This window comes from Triturus cristatus, chromosome 4_2, assembly GCF_964204655.1.
Source record: "Triturus cristatus chromosome 4_2, aTriCri1.1, whole genome shotgun sequence".
Taxonomy (NCBI): Eukaryota; Metazoa; Chordata; class Amphibia; order Caudata; family Salamandridae; genus Triturus; species Triturus cristatus.
In genome coordinates this window covers 798,909,122-798,933,816 of record NC_140586.1, presented here as the reverse complement: position 1 = coordinate 798,933,816, position 24,695 = coordinate 798,909,122, and the positions used below count along the sequence as shown (strand labels likewise).

At 38.9% G+C, this 24,695-nt stretch overlaps 1 protein-coding gene across 2 annotated transcripts in view; it reads right to left on the bottom strand.

The window, feature by feature from the left end:
- Positions 1-16,320: 16,320 nt before the first annotated feature.
- Positions 16,321-24,695, bottom strand: part of LOC146835071 (vitamin D3 hydroxylase-associated protein-like) — a 338,024-nt gene continuing 329,649 nt past the window's right edge. For both annotated transcript variants that reach the window (XM_085602735.1, XM_085602736.1), the window contains 2 exons: positions 21,778-21,923; positions 16,321-17,986 (listed from right to left, as the gene is read on the bottom strand). In XM_085602735.1, the coding sequence (XP_085458861.1) occupies positions 17,858-17,986; positions 21,778-21,923 (275 nt within the window). In that variant the 3' untranslated portion in view covers positions 16,321-17,857. The remainder of the gene's footprint in view (positions 17,987-21,777; positions 21,924-24,695) is intronic.

The following is a 24,695-nucleotide window of genomic DNA, read 5'->3' as shown; positions in this document are numbered from 1 at the left end:
TGTTTTAGGGGCGGAATGTTGGGTTATAGGGGATAAGGGTGGGGAGTGTTTTAAAAAAGTTAATTAATTTTTTTAATATATTGTAAAATTTAATTCGAATTTTTTTTTTAAAATGTGAAATGTATATTTAATTTTAGGAGCGGGATGTTGGTTTATAGGGGATAAGGGTGGGAAGTGTTTTAAAAATGTTTATATATTGTTTAAATTAAAAAAAACAAATTTAGAAATTGTAAATTAAATTTATAATTTTAAAAATAATTTTAGGAGCGGGATGTTGGTTTATAGGGGATAAGGGTGGGAAGTGTTTTACAAATCTTTATATATTTGTTAATATAAAAAAAAAATATTTCGAAATTGTAAATTAAATTTAGAATTGTAAAAAATTTTTTAGGAGCGGGATGTTGGTTCATAGGGGATAAGGGTGGGAAGTGTTTTAAAAATGTTTATATATTGTTTAATTTTAAAAAAAATTTATTTAGAAATTGTAAATTAATTTCGAATTTTACAAATATTATTAGGAGCGGGATGTTGGTTTATAGGGGATAAGGGTGGGAAGTGTTTTAAAAATGTTTATATAATGTTTAATTTTTAAAAAAAATTATTTAGAAATTGTAAATTAAATTTCTAAATTTAGAAATAATTTTAGGAGCTGGATGTTGGTTGATAGGGGATAAGGGTGGGAAGTGTTTTAAAAATGTTTATATATTTGTTAATTTTTAATAAAAATTATTTTGAAATTGTAAATTAAATTTAGAATTTTACAAATAATTTTAGGAGCGGAATGTTGGGTTATAGGGGATAAGGGTGGGAAGTGTTTTAAAAATGTTTATATATTTGTTAATTTTTAATAAAAATTATTTTGAAATTGTAAATTAAATTTAGAATTTTACAAATAATTTTAGGAGCGGAATGTTGGGTTATAGGGGATAAGGTTGGGAAGTTAATTTAAAATGTTTATATATTTTTAAATTTGAAAAAATAATTATTTAGAAAATTTAAATATAATTTAGAATTTTACTAATCCCATAATTAAATATAGATTTCAGTCAGAATAGTAAATTCATTAAGTTCAGTGTCCAGCACTTATCTTATTTAAATATAGACTGGAGTGGGAATAGTAAATTAATTCAGTTCAGTGTCCAGCACATACTGTAATTAAATATAGGTTGGAGTGAGAATAGTAAATTTATTAAGTTCAGTGTCCAGCACTTATCTTCATTTAATATAGACTGGAGTGGGAATAGTAAATAATTTTAGTTCAGTGTCCAGCACTTATCTTAATTTAATATAGACTGGAGTGGGAATAGTAAATAATTTTAGTTCAGTGTCCAGCACCTACGCTAATTTAATATAGGTTGGAGTGAGAATAGTAAATTAATTAAGTTCAGTGTCCAGCAGTTATCTTAATTAAATATAGACTGGAGTGGGAATAGTAAATTAATTAAGTTCAGTGTCCAGCACCTACTCTAATTTAATATAGGTTGGAGTGAGAATAGTAAATTAATTATGTTCAGTGTCCAGCACTTATCTTAATTAAATATAGACTGGAGTGGGAATAGTTAATTAATTATGTTCAGTGTCCAGCACCTACTCTAATGTAATATAGACTGGAGTGGGAATAGTAAATTATTAAGTTCAGTGTCCAGCACCTACTCTAATTTAATATAGGTTGGAGTGAGAATAGTAAATTAATTATGTTCAGTGTCCAGCACTTATCTTAATTAAATATAGACTAGAGTGGGAATAGTAAATTAATTAAGTTCAGTGTCCAGCATCTACCCTAATTAAATATAGATTGGAGTGAGAATAGTAAATTAATTAAGTTCAGTGTCCAGCACTTATTTTAATTAAATATAGATTGGAGTGGGAATAGTAAATTAATTAAGTTCTGTGTCCAGCACATACTCTAAGAAAATATAGGTTGGAGTGAGAATAGTAAATTAATTAAGTTCAGTGTCCAGCACTTATCTTAATTAAATATAGACTGGAGTGGGAATAGTTAATTAATTAAGTTCAGTGTCCAGCACCTACTCTAATGTAATATAGACTGGAGTGGGAATAGTTAATTAATTAAGTTTAGTGTCCAGCACCTACTCTAATGTAATATAGGTTGGAGTGAGAATAGTAAATTAATTAAGTTCAGTGTCCAGCACTTATCTTAATTAAATATAGACTGGAGTGGGAATAGTAAATTAATTCATTTCAGTGTCCAGCACATACTCTAATTAAATATAGGTTGGAGTGAGAATAGTAAATTTATTAAGTTCAGTGTCCAGCACTTATCTTAATTAAATATAAACTGGAGTGGGAATAGTTAATTAATTAAGTTCAGTGTCCAGCACCTACTCTAATGTAATATAGGTTGGAGTGAGAATAGTAAATTAATTATGTTCAGTTTCCAGCACTTATCTTAATTAAATATAGACTAGAGTGGGAATAGTAAATTAATTAAGTTCAGTGTCCAGCATCTACCCTAATTAAATATAGATTGGAGTGAGAATAGTAAATTAATTAAGTTCAGTGTCCAGCACTTATTTTAATTAAATATAGATTGGAGTGGGAATAGTAAATTAATTAAGTTCTGTGTCCAGCACATACTCTAAGAAAATATAGGTTGGAGTGAGAATAGTAAATTAATTAAGTTCAGTGTCCAGCACTTATCTTAATTAAATATAGACTGGAGTGGGAATAGTTAATTAATTAAGTTCAGTGTCCAGCACCTACTCTAATGTAATATAGACTGGAGTGGGAATAGTTAATTAATTAAGTTCAGTGTCCAGCACCTACTCTAATGTAATATAGGTTGGAGTGAGAATAGTAAATTAATTAAGTTCAGTGTCCAGCACTTATCTTAATTAAATATAGACTGGAGTGGGAATAGTAAATTAATTCATTTCAGTGTCCAGCACATACTCTAATTAAATATAGGTTGGAGTGAGAATAGTAAATTTATTAAGTTCAGTGTCCAGCACTTATCTTCATTTAATATAGACTGGAGTGGGAATAGTTAATTATTTTACTTCAGTGTCCAGCACTTATCTTAATTTAATATAGACTGGAGTGGGAATAGTAAATTATTTTAGTTCAGTGTTCAGCACCTACCCTAATTTAATATAGGTTGGAGTGAGAATAGTAAATTAATTAAGTTCAGTGTCCAGCAGTTATCTTAATTAAATATAGACTGGAGTGGGAATAGTAAATTATTTAAGTTCAGTGTCCAGCACCTACTCTAATTTAATATAGGTTGGAGTGAGAATAGTAAATTCATTATGTTCAGTGTCCAGCATTTATCTTAATTAAATATAGACTAGAGTGGGAATAGTAAATTAATTAAGTTCAGTGTCCAGCATCTATTCTAATTAAATATAGATTGGAGTGAGAATAGTAAATTATTTAAGTTCAGTGTCCAGCACTTATCTTAATTAAATATAGATTGGAGTGGGAATAGTAAATTAATTAAGTTCTGTGTCCAGCACATACTGCCAACTCAGTGAATTGTGGTGTACCAGAAACTCACCTCAGAACCCAGAACCCAGTCTCCGGCTAGTATTAGTGTCCCATTCGTTATCCGAGATTAGGCTCAGAGATCCCAATGAAAAGACAACCCAGAACAAGCGACTCAGTATACTCTCAGGAATGGTGGGAATCGGAAATACCTGTTCGTATATTATTCTCACATCAGTCCACAACAAGAATCAACAGAGACACGGTGAAAATAAAAAGAGTTTATTTTTATAGACCACGTGTCCTAAGATGCAGTAGTTTGGCTAATACAAGCAGACAAATGATTAAAATCAAAACCATCAGCATCGTTACAATACCATAGAATATAAAAGGGGTGATCATATTATAATGACAGTGGATAATACCACCTTCCCTTTACTAAGAAGCTAATATTATTATTATGCTAATAGAAGGTCTCTTAGGCTTCAATAGGGGACCCCATACCTCAAAGATCAGCTTAGTGAAATCACATCACAGGAGCATCAGGAGTCTTCTCGCAGGAAGGCTCGTCTTCGGTCTGAATAATAATCATGATGTCTGTGTTATTAAAAGCACCAACTTTTAGGTATTTACAGCTGCCTGTGTGTTATGTCTAAATAGTGGGTCGATCAATCTAGAGTAGAAAACATGTATTGTCTAACAAACCAGACTGTTTTGTTACGCCATGTACAGACCAAGGTCGCTGCGCAGAGCTCGGGATGGTAACAACAGATTGCTTCCGTGTGAGGCAAAGCTCGAGTCAGCAGTTTGTTTAAGCAATAACATGTAAACGCAGTGTCGTGCGCAAAAGCGGCAAGATGGCTTTCTAACATCTAACGCGGTTATGCTAACTTAACAATGTATGTACGTGTTAAGGGAGTCCTCACTACATGCCTCCTTGATCTAAGCACTATACAGTAGGCAAGAAAAAAGAGAATGCAAAGTTCAGTTTCGACAGAGCAGAACAAGGCGTATTCAATTAATAAACAATTTATAGTTCAGGCAAAAGCCGAAAACATGAAAACCGAAAAGGGGAGAAAAAAACCACAAACGTGTGATGGGAAAAATTAAAAAATGTTGCTGTGGACAGCAGTCCAAAGGCACGGGAGAAAAAACATAGAGGACCACAGTTTACTCAATCCATGAACGTATATGCAGCATACGTGGCCACTGCTTCCAACAAGAAATCGTTTGCAGAGCCACGAAAAGTTTTAGCCATCCAATTAATCAAAGAAAAGGAACATACATGTTCTTCAATGAGCGGAGCCTCTAGCACAATTAGAGGGCAACCCAATTGTTCCTCCAGATAGCTCATATTCAAGAAATCATAGGCTGCTCTTGCGATGTCCCAATTACCCAGGATACCATGCGCCGCACCACAGGCCATAATCCGAACACCAGAACAGGCAAACTCGTGAGACACTAAGGGCCTCATCAGTCGATCATAATCCGGCACCGGAGACACCGTGTTGGTTAAGCACAAATCCAAAGGCCTTTCAAAGGGACAATCTAGGCAGTGAAAGACTGGCTGTACGCAGGTGAAGTAGGAATACCGGAAGGATAATCCATACGCCAGGCTCAAAGTCGCCAATGGCAGCGTACCATAATATTCAAGCATCCTGTCACGGAGAAGATGCAGACGGGACAGGTTGTCGTGTGGCACAGAAAGAGCAGCCATTTCGCAGTATGAAAAGTAAAAGCAGCACTCCTGCCACAAGCGCCAGAATCAGCGGGACACCTCCAAAGATGCTCGAGAAAATAGAATGAAAAAATGCCGGAATCACACCAAAAATAGTTTGGAAAGAGGTCACGAGGCCCGAGCCCACAAGCTTAAAAAAATGAGCCAGGCCCGTCATGGACGAGGCATTGAAAATTGTTTGGATCAAAGCACCAAAATGTAGGGGGAGGTCAGTATTCAAAAGCTCCTGTACCTCAGTACGCGTATTTGCAACGTGAAGGACAAATGTTTCACCGGAGGAAGTCAATGGCACCTCCTTTTGGGACAATAGCGCCCTTATTCTGCTCATCTTGTTGAACTCTGCCTTCAAGGTCGGAATCGAAGGCCAGATGGAAACATCCAGCCGCCCATGCGGGGGTGGAAATAGAACATTATTGCAGCAGACAACTCTCTGCTATACAGTCACTATATAAGGGATTCCCACTAACATCCCGCAGCAAGCTTCATTGTTCAAAATTAAATAACTACCGTTTGCAAGCAGCGTGAAAGATGGCGTAATCACTGGCACTGGGATACCTTTCAGGACGCAGGCCAAATTTGGAGCTTGTACATTGCATGCACCGTGTAATTGAATGTGTCTACATACTACAGAATGATCAGGTGTCGTTGTACATTCCTCACCTGTCAGATAAACCTCAGTACCGTCCCTTGTACATCTATACATAAAAGGGAGGGACCAAACCTCATGTATGAAAGCGGTGCCCAGCTGTTCATATCTACCCAGAGCATAGTGTTTCATACAGGACGTAAACTTGAAAAGCGCGAACGGGAGAGTGATCAACCCATGTAATAACCACACGCCTGTATCCAATCCCGCTACAGAGAAAGCTAAAGGTTTTAATTTTTCAATATGTAACAATGAATATGTAGCATCTTTCATAGACATTAACTGCTGTTTTTCAGTAAGGTTAAAGGGAAGAAATAAAGATGTTGTATTAAAATAGTCCCAGGGGACCTTCCCTGCCTTTAACGTTTGTAATGTCCATGTTATTGGTTGTTTTCTGTATGTGGCCTTTCTATTGGATGGTTTGATTTTTTTTTAGTTAATTGGTTTCCTTTTATGGAAAATGCTAAGTAAGAGTATATTTAGTATTAAAGGAGGAGAGTTTTAAATCATTATATATAAAAAGATTGTTTATAATGTGTAGTGAATGTTTTTTAAATGTGTTCGAAATGCCAATGTGATAATTATTTCAGTGTTTTTTTATTATGTTGTTAAATATTGAGATCGCTATAAATGTTATGTTTATGTTTAAGTAGAATCTCATTTGAAAAATGTATGTTTTGGGAAAATATTGTCTTTATGTTGTTTAAAATATTGTTTTTATTAGTGTTAGAATAGTCGATATATTTTAAAAAAACGATATTCTTGATGTCTATATTTTGGTTATCGATATTTGTGACATGTGTCATATTTATTTACTCATGTCGATATTTAGTATTGCGATATTTATGTGTGCGATTTTTGTGTGATCGATATAATTGTATTACGATATTGTAGTGTCAATATTAGTGTCGTTTTTTAAATAAGTATACAATGTCGATATTTTTGATGTCGATATATTTGATGCGATATTTGTGTAGTTCGATAATGTGTCTGTCGATAATATGTCAGAGATCCTGCATTTACAGTGTACACACAAAATCAATAAAGAAATCTCATTGTATTTATATTGATTGGGGTAATTGGGGGTCAGGTGCTCGATCTTGATGGGATACACTGCCCAGTTCGTTTATTTTTCTGTACACGAAAAAACCACATCACAACTTTCACAACGATAGCCAAAAAGTACGAAGCGAAACAAATTCCGGCGATAAGCCGCGTTAGCATCAGAGATTTTACACCTGCTTTCTGCTGGTGTTAAGCAGGACGACTACCTGAAGCATTAAAAGGAACACAGCCAAGAGCCACACCTGAACACCCACAGCTGCCATAGAGTCAATGAACATGATACACGGATACCCATGATGGCCATAACACTCCTCACAACAACCCCAGGACCGCCAACGCCCCCCAACCCGAATCTGAGCAAGTATGTCCATGTGGTCATTGTGTTAGCATGATAGGCACCGGCCCTGCATAATCACAGTGTGCTGTCTTCAGCGGATGTTACCATGTCACCTCAGCATTGGCAGTGAGCCTGGAGATGTAGCTACGCACGCATCCTCCTGCACGCACAGGCGGCAAAGGGAACGGAGTGTCTCACACATGTCCGTGTACAAGAAGTGCAGTAAGTGTGTCTCTGTGTTCTGCTGTGGCCACCACAAGGGCGGCAGCAGTCGATGTTGTAAAGTGGCATGCACCACCTCCAAACGGCAGTGCCACGGTGTGATTGGAATGCCGCATGACATGTGCCAATAGGCATTATAAAGGTGTGCCGTAGGAGTGCACGGGATACAACAGCGCAGCGCACAAAAGTGTGGGGGCTCGTTGGAGGGAGGAGCAGCAGTTTGGCAATGTAACACACAGTGAACCCGCCCATGTGCCACGTGCTGGGCATCTCATCCATGATGACCATGGTCGCAGACATCCCACAACACCCACGACCGGCCTTTGTACACATCCTGTATGAATGCACCTGGAGAAGTTACTGTAAGGATGAAAGATTATTTGTCTGAGCTATCTTGCGCTAACACATCTGCTGCTCCGAGAATGAATCTGCAAGTAGCCAGCCCCCCTGACAGATAAGATAATATTTGCATCCGTCTCCCACACTACCCACTGCCCGATTTGAGAACGAGTGGACATCCCACACTCAAAAGTCCTTCGTCGTAGTTAGCGTTCATGAAATAGCCTTCACACGTACTCCCACCACAACCCTGCCCTGCACCCATTGCACACAGACCCGGCTCATTGCACCAAGCTGTGCCATTTCATCCACAAGACTGGCACACGGCAAGCCAGTGCAGCTACAAGCAGAGCCACTGACGCATAGCAGGGCATCCTGAACACACGGTCGACTCCATTCACGTCCACCTATACCCTGCACGTCTGCTGCATGTCCTGGGTGCACTGCCTTTGCAAGAGCTGCGGATCACTTACCAGCACCATATACAAGTTACCATGTTTCAAACAAAACTTCCTTCTACTACGTATAAAATATTGCTGACACTACTTGGACAGGTGTGGCACAGCGCCCAGATCACATGACTTCACAGCATAGGACACACAGTTTGGGCTCACGATTTCATCCCCGAGTCCAGCGGCAGCTCAATTTAGCAGCATAACACTCTAGGCAATACCTCACTTAATTTCCGTACCCCGCACTTTCAGACCAGTAGGTGTCAGTAGTTCAGCGCCTTTATCTTCGAGTCCGGTAGCAACTCAGCTTACACCCCCAGTACCATCAGACCCGAACGAGTGAGTAGTTTGCACTTTCCAAATACCGAATTGAATTGATACGCGCAAATTTCCCTTCGCACTCACTGTATAACACCCCCTAAACACCATACACAATTTACAATATTCGAACCAAAAGTTCCTCCGAGTAGGTATAACTACATGCTGATACTACTTGAACAGATGTGGCACAGTGGCCAGAGCACATGTCTTCACAACATATTACACACAGTTTGGACTCACGCTTTCATCCCCGAGTCCAGCAGCAGCTCAGCTTAGCAGCATGAGAACCTAGACAATACCTCATATATTTTCCGTACCCCTAGCACTTTCAGACCAGTAGGGGTCAGTAGTTCATCCTAGTAGGTATAAACACATGCTGACACTGCTTCCACAGGTGTGGTGCAACGGAGAGGGCACCTGGCTTCACAGCATAAGACACACAGTTTGGGATCACGCTTTAATCCCCGAGTCCCGCAGCAGCTCACTTTAGCAGCATCAGACTCTAGGCAATACCTCACTTAATTTCCGTAGCCCAGCACTTTCAGCCCGGTAGGGATGAGTAGTTCACTTCGCACCCCTGTATAGCACACCCTAAACACCCCACAGAGGTTACAGTGCTCCTACCCTCCTCTTTCCTCCTTTTTTCACCCTTTTTTCTCCTTACTCGCTTCAACAGAATCACAAAATGGCTGCCAACACTTCCTAGTTGCAACCGCTCGCACCGCTCACAGCCAATAAGCAGCAAGCTCATGCTCGTAACACCTCAGCCAATCAGATGGCAGAATTCCCAAATATCGATATCTGTAAATTTCGATACCTCTCCAAAACTACTGAACGTATTTACACCAAATAAACAAAAGCGTGCTTTTAGACCAAGCCCCTTCTCCCTGCCAAATTTGGGGTAATTCCGTTCACCCGTTCGACCTGTCACCTGGTCTAAAGTTTCCTATGGAAATTAACATGTAGAAAACACGTTTTGGAACCCCCCTTTTTTCTCAGCCCCCTTGACGAATCACCCCCAAACTTTCAACATAGGAGCTGATATGAACAAAGAATTAGTTTGGAAAATTTCATGAAGATTCATCAAACGACGCCAAAGTTATAAGCAAAACAAAAAATGTTCTTCCTATGGAAACTTGGTCCTAACTATAACTACCTACTGGCAGATATAGATATATATATAGTTAGTTATAGTTAGGACCTTGTTTCTATTCAAAAAGCGTTTCTCCTTTTTCTAATAACTTTGGCGCCGGTTGACAAATCTTCGTGAAATTTTCAAAACGTTGGTACCGCTCCAGTCAGCTCCTATTCTGAAAGTTTCAGGGTGATGTGCCAAGCGGGGGCCGAGAAAAAAGGGGGTTCTCAAAAGGCATTTTCTCCATGTTATTTCCCATAGGAAAATTTAGACACGACTACAGCCCGAACTGCAGAACAGAATTACACCAAATTTGGCAAAAAGGTAGCCCTTGGTTCAGAAAGAGATCATATAAGTCCGTACACGTGGCTCATGAAACACTGCATCTTCATTGTCACCAGATAGGCTTTGGTAATTGCCCCGCATACGAGTCCGCACACGCGGCTCTTGTAACACTGCCATTGCAGGCTCTCTTACTCCATTATCAGCAGCTCTCCCTCCGGTCCCTGTCGTACATCTGTGAGACCACCAACGCGGCTCCAATCAATAAGTTCCTCCCACTGAGGGTGGTTGCCTAATTATATCATCTGTCACAGCAATGCAATTATTTTGGTCAACTCTCACAGCATCACCATGCACTTCAGCTCCCTACTGACCTTGGCCTTGCAGCACTCTTATCTCTTGGTCAACTTTTGAAGTGCGACTGTGCACCTCAGAGACTGCTTTTGCAGCTCTACTCTTATCTTGCCACTTACTCCACCTAGGACGTACCTCCCTTAAGTCATTGCGACACCTGCATAGTCATTGCATGCATATGAACACAGGCATGCTATTTCAAATGTCCTGAAGAGGATCATAGGATCTTCTCTAAGGATCGATACGCCGTTGACAACATGTACACCCTATACACTTCCTTATTTTATTATTTTTGTGTAACGGTGTATTTTTCATAATTTGTTTGTTCTATCAAAATGTGGTTTAAACAAACAATTTGCTTTGCCTGAGCCTTCTGCTTTATATTGTACGTCTTCTTCACTAAAGTTGGATGCAGGCTTGTGTCCTACTTAAATTGTTCCTTGCTTATTTTATGTATAATTAACTGATTGAATATTAAATACCTGTCCGGCTGGACAGCGTTAAAATATAGCACTGATTGGGTCTATATTTACTGACTTCCTTCATTAATTGTTGTCTAGTGACCACTGTCTTTAGAAATAGCTAATTACCCAAGGTCCCTGACCGACTGTAATTGGGCTCCCTTGCTTTTCATACCTAGCATGGCGTACAATAGTTACAACATATTATAGGTAACACCCAAACGTGCCATTCTCCATTTCAAGTCCAACATAGAGATCATGCAAGGGAGTATGCCAATTCCCATATTGACGCTGTTATCCTAATTATAAAAATGTATCAGAATGAAGTAGTACCTAAAATATTCTAAATGTGAAAATAATCTTAATGGTACCCATGGTTGGTGCATGGAGAGGGTGGGCCTAGTCCAGGAACGTATACATTTCTTCATCTATATTGAACCCTCATGTTTCTTTGCTGTCCAATTCTAGTATATAGTTGGTTTCGTATTTCCGTAATTCCTATTCTCTATTCCCCCTTGTTTTCTTTCTGGGACATGTGCTAAGCAGCTGTATGTTAGGTCTTTTACATCACTTTTGTGCATTTCTTCAAAGTGTCGAGCAACCGAATAGGTGCAATCCTTTTTCGTAATTACTCTCAAATGTTGCAATGTAGGTTTATGCACCGGGAGGGTGGTGCTTCCAACATATTGGTTGCTGCAAGTACATTCCAATCAATAGACTACAAAACTAGTTTTACAGGGTAAGTGGCCCTTATTACAAATGGTTTTCGCAAATGGAATCACGATTTTAGATCTATTTGTTCCATTCGTGCATGATTTACACTTTTACACATTATGTAAAGCCATCGTTACACATGAGCCATGTAGGTGTAGGTTGATCTTGACTCAAATCAACATTCACTAAGTGATTTCTCAAAGATTTAAATTTTCTATAAGTTATCTGGGGTCCAGTACCTACCAGGGGGCCAGTGATAGAATAATTTTTTATCAAGTGCCAATTGTTTTGTAGGGTTGTACTGACTTTATTATGTTCCATATTGTAAGTAGTTTTGAACTTATGGGGTGCTTTATCCTTATTTTTTCGTTTTTTACATTTTGTACGAGCTGCATCAAATAGGGCTGATTCTCTTGTACATGATCTTGCTCGAATAGAGGCAGCTCTCTGTACCTTTTCCGTATAACCTCTCTCCCTAAACCGTTCTACCATCTGTTATTCGGTAGTATTGTAATCTACATCTGTACTACAGAGTCTTATCGCTCAGAAAAATTTTCTGAAAGGGATAGAGTTAATCAGGGGGGTCGGGTGAGAGCTTTTAGAATGCAAGATGGTGTTGCCCACTGTGGGTTTACAATATAAAGTGGTTTCTAATTTATCGTTCCCCACCCATACCATTACATCAAAAATTTGATAGAATGTTTACTTGTTTTGCCTGTAAACTTCAAATTTAGCTGAATGTCATTTATATCATTGAGGAATTGATTAGCTTCTTCCTCTGTGCCTCTTCCCAAAACAAATAGATCATCTATATATAACAGCCATAGAGTAACATGTTCTGTCCAAAATGTCATGGCATCGTTACCGAGCACCTACTCCTCCCACCAGCCCATATTCAAATTAGCATAACTGGGAGTGAAGCAGGTGCCCATAGCAGTATCTCTTAACTGCTTAATTAGTTCATCATTAAATTGAAATATGTTTTTCTTTAAGCACCAATTCATCATCTCCAACAGCATCTTATTATGTTCTATACATTTCATAGGTCTCATTGTTAGAGAATGTTGTGTTGCCCTTAGTCGATCATGATGATTAATACTGGTGCATAGCGTCGATACATCCAAAGTCATGAGAAGTTTATCCTTTTCTCATTTTACATCAAAAGTTCTGCGTAGGAAGTCATTAGTATCGCAGATATACGATGGTAATGTGGTTACTATAGGATTCAAAAAGTAATCTATGTATTTGGATACATTCTCAAAGATGATTCCTATTGCTGCAATGATGCGACGGCCTGGTGGGTTGGAAGAGTCCTTATGAATCTTCAGCAACATGTAGCATACAGGAATTTTAGGATGTTCTTTTTTTAAAAATGTCTATTCATCTCAACTTAGCAGATCTTCATCCTTCCAGGTTTGCAATCTATTATAAAAATGTCTCTTTTATTTTGATGTATTCCTTCATGTGAATGCAATCATATGTCTCTCTATCATTGAGTAGACTGCATGCTTCTTTCAGATATGTATCTCTTTCCCAGATGACCACGTTGCCTCCTTTGTCAGAGGGTTTAACAATAGCATTTTTAAATTCCTTGATTTTGTTCAATGTCTCAATTACTGGTTGCTCTATTTTCTTTCTGAAGTTCATTTTCTTATCAAGAGTTAGATTCAAGTTTCCCATGCCTATTCTTGGAGTGAGAAGGTGAAAGGAGGGTTGCTGAAAACACACTGTAATCCCTACAACTAGGTTTAGAAAGGAAATAATAATATCTTGAATTTGGCTTGCACGCCACAACAATTTGAAGATGCGAGGATGATTTACGCCTTACCGTACTCGGGAGGTGTTACAAGAAACATATACGTTTACTTTATATTTGACTGTAAATAAGCCTGGAATTGGCAGATAAGATAAAACACCACACAAGACCGCGCCAAAATATGCAGCCCTAAAGAAGTTGTAGGGTGACTTACGCCCAAAGACGAAACATGTGTTGGCTGGTGTGAGGCTGATTTATATCACCAGAATAAAGCGAAGACTTGATGAAAAGAGGACAATGATCAGACGACTATTACTTTACTTCTTTTTTTACACTATTGGTGTATGTGCTCAGAGCCCAGGTTGATGTTCGAATATTTTGAGGATGCTTACCCTTAGAACACTACTTACGTTTGGATTCATAAACTTGGGAGTACATAGCCTTGTGCCCCTGATTACCCTGTTCATCCCCTTTACCTTTCAAGGGTTTGTTACATTTACTGAGGGTTATCCAGTTATGGAGCAGGAAAGAATCCTAGATTGGACTACGCTGGATGTGTATATATGAATAGCATGCATAAGGTAGAAGAGTAAACATATATCAATTGCCAAGAATCCTGAATGAGAGTCTGAGGAATGGTATGATTTTTGTCACTGTCCCTCATTTTTTCCAGGCTGATTTAACTGTCTTTAGAATCTTGTGCACTTTACCACACCAGTGGCAAAGAGCCTGTGTTTCGTACCTAAAAGAGGTGTTGCACATTTATTTTTCCTCTGTGGCTTAAGAGCATTATAAATAATGCATAAAATACATGTATGGCATGAAAAGTTAAATGTTATGTAGGGGCTGAAGTGTGACCATACAGGACCCACATTTGGATGCCAGGATCACCACTCTGCTCTGTCTGGGCTGCAGTTTCAATGTACTGCTGTAACGCATACCAGGATAATAGTTTTTTCCAAGGAGGAAACCCTACATTTTTGTACATTCATATGTCACCCCTGCAGTGAACCTTGTAAGCCCATAGGACTGTATGCTAATATATAAAAATTGAGTACTTTACATTTTGAGTTTAGTGGAAAAGTAACTTTGTAAAAATGAACTTTGTGCAACCCGAAACAAAACTGGCCTGACCAGTTTTGCTACTCAGAGATGGAAAAGAGCATTGTTCTCATTACACTCTGTGCACAAGGTTACTGCATCCTTACAACCACCCTTTGTAGTCATTTTTAACTGAGTGTACAATTAGAAATATGTTCCACAAAACCAATGCTCTCAGCATCAAGATACAACCAAGAACTTGTAGAAATCGAGTTTGTCAGATAAGAAATGGAGATGTACAAAGGCGTCCTACGATTGCTCAAAACATTTCATTCGATATTCACATTGCTCAGCACCACAATGAAAACCAACCTCAACAAGACTACCACAAATAAAGCAGAACTAAAAGAACCAATAGAGCCAAAGCTTTCTTCGGTACCGTCAAGCATCGCATCAAAATGATGCCCAGATTAGAACACAAGTCCCTCAGTCAGCAGACAAGTGTAACATCATCACCCTCTTCTTCAACTGACAAGATATAAAACTAAGATCCAACATCATCATTCTAAAACAGACATCTACTCTGCCTTTAATTCAACACCACCCAATTCACAAGAAGACAACATTCAGCCCACCGCTAAACACTAAACTCAGTGTTATGTCCATCATGGCGACCTCATATGATATTCTCTCATCATCAATGATGACATATTTTCAACAAAAGACTCCCATAACATTCTTTGATGTTGCCAAGTTATCCATCCTGTCCCACATTCTTCCTCAATCTCTAAATGCAAGCCTTCTGAATCATGCTCCCTGACAGCAACATCAAGATCCCTCAGTACAGCAATGACACACAACTCTATCTCAAAATCTCTTCAGCTCATTACATTCAGCAATTAAAAGTCTCACTTCAGCCAGCCCAGAATTGAATGTCAAGCACCTGCCTTAAGCACATCTCAACAAACGATAAATTCCTTCTTCTAGCAGGACCAGACAACCGCAGATTCCCACTTACCTTTCCAACATCAAGCTAGAGAGTCTCACCACAATCTGAAAACCACATTCAAAATCACTTGTATTCACCCTCATTATAGACGTCTCCTTGAAGGACCACATAGCCAAGACACCTTCCTAAAAAACTTACGAACTTCAATGCAAGCATTGGTCCACTCCCACTGGACCAATGAACTCCCTAACACAACATTGGTGCAACGGAAAGCATCCTACACAGTGCAGCTTATCTCATTAAGGGCAAGAAGAAATTCAGTCACCATGCTAACTGTGAAGGAACTACAATGGCTCCTCCTCCACGCCTGTATCAAATTCAATACCAACTGCATCACCTTTAAAATTATTTAGGAAGACTCCACCACATAACTGGCAGACGAACTAACCACTTCAGAGAGCAAGTGGACATCAACAAACCAGAAGTGAAGAAATGCAAGAAGGGAAAGACCAGAAGGCAGGGCTTCTCCATCTACACAACTAGAATCTAAAACAACATCAGAACAACCTCCTGCAGATCAGAAAGAAGCTGAAGACACATCATTTCATAGAGCAATACCTTCCAGCAGTACTGGAGCCTACTATCACCTACCTAATCATTTTTAGATTGTATGTCGGGACTCCAATATCCTATCACGCATTATGGTTTTGGCTAAATAGCCAGGGCAGGGTTTCACTAATTGCATGGGACTTGGCAGCTGTGGATGTCACTCTTCCTAAGAGGATGTCAAGATGAGTGCCTACCTTGCAGGCGAGTTGCCTACAGACCCTGATTCCTCGACTGTGTCAGAGACAGTCTGACAAGTTCTTCTTTCAGTAAATACATCACAGATTAAACATTCTCCCTTCTCCTGTTCCATCATTAGGTCACATTTTTGTTGTGCTGAGGATAGTTTCAAGTCCTGCAAAATGCGAGGGAACTTTCATAGACTTTTGGGCTTTTTGCAGTTTGGTCAATATGCTTTTATTCCAGCACGCACAGCAGTATAAAAGGATAAAACATAATTGCAATTTCCTAAAATAATTTTATTCATTCATTGCCAAAAGTAATATTATGTGTAAATGTTTTTAAATTTTTACTAATCATGTATTTATAATCACAACTATTACAGGGATATACCTTGAAATCTCCGGTCAAAGACAGCATTAACAGTAGAGCATTCAAATACATGCAAATGTGTGTAATTAGGAAATATTGTACCTAAAATATATCAGCAATTAGAGTTTTTTGTATATGTGTCATGTTTTAAAATAAGCACTAATTATGCAGGAGACCCGCTGTTCCTCTTCAGCAGAAAAGAGGCAGATTGAAATAATGGGGAACAGCATCTGCCCCCCACACCCATCTATTGTATAGAAAAAGTCTGTATGTATATGAGACAGGCAATACTCATTAAATGCAAAATGCAAGGGCAGATTATATCCCAAACTATCAGTATACTGCCGAGTTATGTTGATTTTGGCAGAACAATCCCTGTTTGTAACTGTAAAGGTTTCTCCCTTGTTTGGCTGGCAGTCACAGAGGAAGTGGACTATTTCGCTCATCAGCAGTTTTAAAGTGGATCGATAAATGGTAATACTCGTGACAGAGATTCACACAGGGACGACGTACCCGGTATTTTTGGAGAGCACAAAATAATCACCACTAAGGATCTCAAGACGCTGAGGGGCCATAGAGGAGATTAAGCGAGCTATTGCCCAGAGTCACAGGGTGCTGGGCTGAGCTGCCACCGGTGCCGGGAATCGAACCATGAGCCCCATGCTCCGGAGTCAGCTGCCCTGGCCGCTGCACCGGACCTCTCCCTAACATAGATGAGGGATATAACACATTCATGTGTGCTACGGATATAGTGTAGTGATCTATTGAAGTGTGATGTGGAATGATATGCTTACACCTCATGGGAATAGAACACATTGATTTGTGAGAGTAGTGGCCATAAAACACACTGGCATGTGATGCGGATGAAACAAATTGACATTTGAGAGGTAATTACACTGACATATAATAGGTATGTGATACATTGACATCATATGTGAATATAAGACACTGACGTGAATGTGATGGTGATATAACACGTTGCCACGTGGTGGGAATACATTGACATGTGATAATCATATAGGACACTGATTTGAAGGGGGTACAACACAGTGGCATTTGGTGGAGATATAACACATTGACACATGACTGTTACATAACAATCTAACATGTGATAATGATATAGCAGCATGTTAACATTTTGTGTTGATATTATACACTAACGTGCAATCCGAATTTAAGCCAGTACCAAATCAAGTTATTGACTCAAGAGATTCTGCTTCACAGTCGTCTTCTCCGCTATAACTTGCAGAAACTTTTCTCACACCATATACAGTGCACTATACCAATGTACTTAATTTGTTGCTGCAAATGCAATTTCGGTGAAATAAAGAGGTTTGCATCTTTCTAGTGAGATATTCCCCATAACAACCCACAAGGACATTCAAGTTTCTCCAATGACAGTTTCCTTCAGCATTATCAGCCTTAATTCTTCTCCTGTAAAACCTAGAACTTCATTTTGCTCATGTGCGTCACTTGCTCAACCTCCTTCATGAAGCGAAGGCACAGTTCATCCTGCCAGGTTAGGGCCACACACTGCACTGCCACAGGGAGTCCAATGCCTCCTGTTGCTCCCTGCAGAGGAAATACAAATACGAGAATCAGTTTGCAACAGAGAATGGCAGTGTTTGGCCAAATTATCAAACCGACATCCCGTGATGTCAGAAAGGAATAATCGTGTGGCTAATCGTCGCCACAGAGGCAAACTCCAGTGGAGGACCAGGTCACACGTCCTCGTTAAATTCAACAAATACTTTAAACAACGTACTGATAGGGTGGATCGTTGTTGACACTATATGATTGATAAATATAGATCTATTTGTTAAAAGTGTAGTGTTGCAAAAAAATGTGGTGAAGGGTTTTTACTCACTATATATACTGATCATATGAGATATTATAGTAACAGTCACACTTACAAATGATTTTTTTTTAGTGTGGGTCGGAATATTAAGCCTGAAATTTCATCCTACATAACTACAGTAGCCACAATGTCAAGGACAAAAATATCGACAGGCAAGGAAACAAAGATTATACTGACAGACAGAGACACATAGATAGTATAAACAGGTAAGGGCAAAAATGTATATTGACAGGCAAGGGCACAAAGAAAGTATCAAAGGTAATGGCACAAAGATAATATTGACAAGTACGGGCACAAAGATAATATCGAAAGGTAAGTTCACAAAGATAATCTCAACAAGTAAGAGCACAAAGAAAATATTGTCAGGCAAGGACACATAGATAATAATGACGACTAACGGCACAAAAATAATATTGACAGGTAAGGGCACAAAGAAAATATCAAAGGTAATGGCGCAATGATAATATCGACAAGTAAGGACACAAACAGTAACCCTTAACGGTTAAGACACAGATAATGTTGATAAGTAAGGGCACAAAGATAATATTGACAGGTAAGGACACCAAGATAATATCAACAGGCAAGGACACAAAGATAATATCGACAAGCACATGCACAAAGATAATATCGACAGGAAAGGGCACAAAGATAATATTGACATGCAAGGGCACAAAGATAATATTGGCCGGTAAGGACACATAGATAATATCGACAAGCACAAGCACAAATATAATATCGACAGGTAAGGGCACAAAGATAGTATTGACAGGTGAGGACATATAGATAATATTGATGAGTATGGGCACAAAAATAATATTGACATGTACGGGCACAAAAAAAATATCAAAGGTAATGGCGCAATTATAATATCGACAAGTAAGGACACAAACAGTAACCCTTAACAGTGAAGACACAGATAATGTTGATAAGTAAGGACACAAAGATAATTTGACAGGTAAGAACACACAGATACTGACACAGGTCCAGGTCCAGGTAAGGTACACAAAGATATCATTGGCAAGTATGGGCACAAAGATAATATTGATAGGTAAGGACAAAAAATAATATAGACAGGACACAAAGATAATATCGACAGGTAAGTACACAAAGATAATATCGACAAGTACATGCACAAAGATAATATCGAAAGTTAAGGGCACATAGATAATAGTGACAGGTAAGGACACAAAGATAATATCGACAGGTAAGGACACAAAGATAATATCGACAAGCACATGCACAAAGATAATATCGACAGGTAAGGGCACAAAGATAATATTGACATGCAAGGGCACAAAGATAATATTGATAGGTAAGGACACAAAGATAATATCGGCAAGCACAAAGATAATATCGACAGGTAAGGGCACAAAGATAATATCGACAGGTAAGGACACAAAGATAATATCGACAAGCACATGCACAAAGATAATATCGACAGGTAAGAGCACAAAGATAATATTGACAGGTAAGGACACAAAGATAATATCGACAAGCACATGCACAAAGATAATATCGACAGGTAAGGGCACAAAGATAATATTGACAGGTAAGGAAACAAAGAAAATATCGACAGATAAGGGCATCAAGATTGTTATCCTTGATATTTTGGCTACAATAGTAAGGTAACACAATATTCCATGATTCATTTTCCATATAGCAATCAATTCTTTTCTTCGAATTAATGGTAATGTTTAATGTAGCTATTTGAACCGCGCCGAAATATTACACTTTATAAATAAATACAGATTCCCATCAGAAATATGTCCATAAGATGATGATATCTGTTTGATCTATTGTTGATTAGGCAACCAATTTACATGTATATCATTAATGTCACCATTCCTCAACCTGGTTAACACCATACACAATACAGCGATTCACTGTATCCAAGGGCAGGAGAGCGATTCAGAGTGCTCATCTTAGCTATCCATAGTCAGAGGGAAGTCATCAAATCTTGAAACCAGTACTAATTCCGTAGTACTCAAAGGATAGAAAATAGTTTAATATCTTGAGTCTCTTGAGAGTTAAATTGAAGTCTAGTGAGGTGCTTTTCAATTATCTTATAGGGGTCGAGTAATGAGATATTTGGGGTTTGACTGTTTTTTGATATGGGCAGCACCATCCTGGTTCTGAATCGTTAATTCAATTTTCTGCCACGAAATTGAATTTCCTTTTTTTTACTTCACATTTTACTATTCCTTTCATTTTCTTCCTCTTATAATTTACAGCTTGTTATGTGCTTTGTTACTGTTTTGGGAACCCATGTATGTTTTACCGTTTTGTTTTTCCATTTATCAATCTTTTACTCATCTGCAGCGAACTATTTTGTTTTAATATTGCCCCTGCTTTGTTTGCTCTGTTTTTGTGGGTTATTGTGCTTTTCGTGACTCCGAACTCTTCTGCCTTTATTTTTTCTTCCTTTTCTCAAGGGAGGTGTCCTCTACCCCCTTTTTTCTCCTGTATCCTCTTTCCTTCCCTCTCATCTGAGACCTATTTTGCCCCATAATTTCGCCATGCTCAAAGCTGTAGATCGATTAATGAAACTACATTGTGGAGGTGTCACTTAGAACATTATGAGCCTTATTTATGAGGCCCTTACCCCGCAGTTGCCTCACTTTTTGTGGCGCTGCAGCGGCGTAAAATATGTGTCACACTGCTAGGCAGATGCGTCACTTTGTAAACCCCTGCGCTACATTATACCTGCATCAAGTATAATGTATGCCACTTCTAGTATGCCACTGCATCAAATCCTTACGCCTGTTCGAAGCAGTGTAAGGAGTGACAAAGGTCCTTTCACATGTGGCTTGCCCCATCTGAAAGGACACATTGCTGGAGTTGCGTCTAATTTCAGACACCCTACAGCAATGGACCAAATTTGCGCCAACAGATACGTCAGGAATACTGACCTATCTGTAAATCCTTGTGGCATGGATCGCCGTACAATAAATGCGGTGCATCCATGGTGTCATAAGGATGGTACTATGAAACGTGCTGTACGACTGGTTTCCCCCTGCGATGTGAGACATTTCATAAATGAGGCCCCATGTATTTTCAAACCTCAGGATAGGACAAACTTTGGGGGTATGTCTGATTTTAAGGCACGATCATAACCTCTGATTCTGACAGAAAAGACTCAAAAAGTTGCTCTGCCACAATGGGAACAACACTGTAATATTAGTAGGCATGCTTTGTTTTTATCGCCCATCAATATAGTTTACGATTTCTTGAATTTTAAAGTGAAAGAAGCTTGGTACATCATCACAGTTTGAGCGATGAGAAGTTTGGTCTCCATTGCTACCGGAATTTAAAATTATTTTTCATATCAAGAAAATCTCCTTACCGTTATTGTGGAACCTGAAAACTCAGGTACATAATGCATACTGATCTCATGACAAAGTGGTAGCTTAACATTTACTTTGTGCACGTACACAAAAGGGATGGGTTCCTGGTTCACATTTTCTAACTGAGAATCATACTGATAAATGTTCAGAGCCGCACTAACCTTTTTCAACAACTTGTCCCAGTGGTCATTGTAGTGTCCCTTGTAATGCTTCAGCTGTTCTTCATCCTCTTCAGTCACTGTTGTGACAGGCACCATCCCAGCAGGGAAGTTTAAAACATTAAAGAGATGGGTGTTGGTACTGCCACCTAGATCAGTGCAATGCAACACATTAACAAAAAATAGTTAAGTGTCCAGTGTACGCTAGCCATCAAAGTTAGTGTACATGCAGCAGAATGTGAAGAACAAATAGAGTTATAGGTGAACTTGCCACTCAATTAAAAAATGTATTGGGGTTTGACGCACGTAATGTACTGCAAGCCCCTACTAAGATGAAAGGAGCCCTCAGCAATATCAAACTTCATGGGGGATTCTTTTAAAAAATTAATTTTTCATCCATAAACGTTTTCACCTTTCTCCACACTCTCACCCCCGTCAACCCCGCCCCCGAGGCTGGTGACATTTCATCAATCATAAACAAGTTAAACACAATAATAACATTTCATGATGATATAAATACAAATCTCAAAAAATTGATTTATAATTCATAACAAATCCTAGTTAAATCTATCTATATTCTTAAATTTCAAGTGCAATTTATATTGTTAAAAAACAACCTAACAGCCAGCGGGGCCAACAAGATCATAAACCCTTAAATCTCTCATGGTCTGCTTTGATCTCGTATCCACTCGGTTATGGGGGCCCAGATTCGCAAACCTTTACGTCGCATGCGAATCCCTTTCCACTTATATATGGCTTCTTCCAAGTTATAGATCGCTAACAGCCCAGCCAGCCATTGTTGGAATCCAGGTGGTCTGGGGTCTAGCCAGGCTGAAGTGATACAAAGCCTAAAAAATTCCTATTGCGAAAAAAAACTATTCATGGCCATTTCTCATCTGACTTGTCTCAGATATTCCTAGTAGAATTACATCTGTGGACAGAACTACCTCGTTTTTTAAAACCTCTGTTAGAAATCTAGGTATGTCTTTTTTTAAATTTGTTAGCTCATCACAGGTAGCAGAGATATGGGCAATATCTGCATTATATGAGGCACATCATGGGCAGAATCTCCCTATCCCCACCCACCATTTAGCTATCTTATCCAGTGTTTAATATAAGAAAAAACAAGTCTTATAAAACTGTTGCTGTAAATGAGATGACATTAAAATGGATTGTGCCAGATAAATGTGCTATCAGATATCCATCCCTATCTTCATTTCATATTTATGGGAGTGTTTGACCATATCACCAGGCATAACAGAATTAAAAAGGTCAGAGATTCCATCAATTGAGATTGCTCTTCCTTTCAAAAGTCTATCAATGGCTTCTATTCCCTTAAGACCTGCTAGCTGAGGAATAAAATTCCCTCTTGATCTCTAAGTCGGGTCGAAACGTCTAGGCTTAACCCCCAATAGGCCTGGACCACACGTCACTCCTGCCCCTCCTGAGATCTTAGACGACATTTATCGGTCAGTTCACAAGCTATTGTGAATTATCGTTCAAAACATATTTATTGTAGACAGGCTTTAGATAAGTGGTTCCTTGATAAGTCGTGACCAGTTATATACTTTTTGCATTGATTATAAGGCTGTATTTGAAAACGTCTCTTATTATGTTTTTCTTTTTCTAATTTCCACTTCTTAGCACAAGCACTGCCATCCTCTCACCCCCTTTTGGAGCAACCACTCCTTCTTACCTATGGAGTGTAGTTGAACATTCATCAAATTGTGTAAATGAATTTGAAAACATTAAATAAATGTTTGTTTAGATATGAATTTGAAGTCTAAATCTGTGTGTCAATTGGGTGCACATTCTAAACAGTGTTTTGGGATTTTGTTTACCCACCATTGCTGACTATCTGTATGCATGAAACTGTAGTTTAAATCTTAAATTTTCTTGTGATTGCGTTTCTTCCATCAACAAGCACTTCATCTTTGCATGCCAGTAGGCATTCCTTACCGCACAATAGAGGCATCAATCGAGTGCAGAAAAGTATAATATATATGATCAATGTACCGAAGCCCACACCTGGATTAATTACAGAGGATTTGGTTTCCCTTGTTCACAAAACCATTCATTGGATACGGAAAGTGCGGGGATGCCGTGCCATAATAAGGGACGACAGTGTTGGGGCCAAATGATATTCTACTCCGGGGGTTGAAACGGATGTCATTGCCCTAACTCTATCACACCAAGATTTGGTTGAGAATCTGGTAGCCTACGATCTACGGACGCAACATCTTTTCGCAACAGCCATTCGTCTTAAACTTAGCCCGCCGGAAGGAAACATCAAATCTACCCCCAAAAGCCCTCCAGCCCCCTATCAACCTGTGTCTAAGCTTAGCGAGGTGGATTGACAGCATACCCCGGCCAATGGGTACTGTACATTGGCAGGTCCGACAGAATGCACCAGCAGTTCATCTATCACACTCCTGATAGGGAATCCCATAATTTGTCCAGACCAAGTCAATATGATTGTAAATCACCCTAATTACGATCCTGGCCTCGTACCATCCAATGTCCAGCTGATTAATAATACATACCTAATGTCGCACACCATCTGAGAAACAGGGGGGATGTCCCCGACTGGTACGAATTCATGGGGAAACATGATGTATGTGCCTTTCAGGAAACCTGGGCAATAGATACACTTTTTCACCTGGGTTATTTAAATTATTGCATTTCTGATTCCTGGGGCGTTAGGGGCCGCCCATCAGGGGTCCTCACAGTCTGGGTCAAGCAAGACATAGGTCTTAAGATCCGGGCCCTACCTTTTGATTTCAATGACATTCTTGAACGTATGGTGATCTTTCAGTCTCTAACAATATGCGCAGAGTTTTATTGGCCTAAATCCTAAAATATCCAGAAAAATTAACCACTATTAGCAGTGAGCTTGAATGTACAACTAAACTGATGGAGAC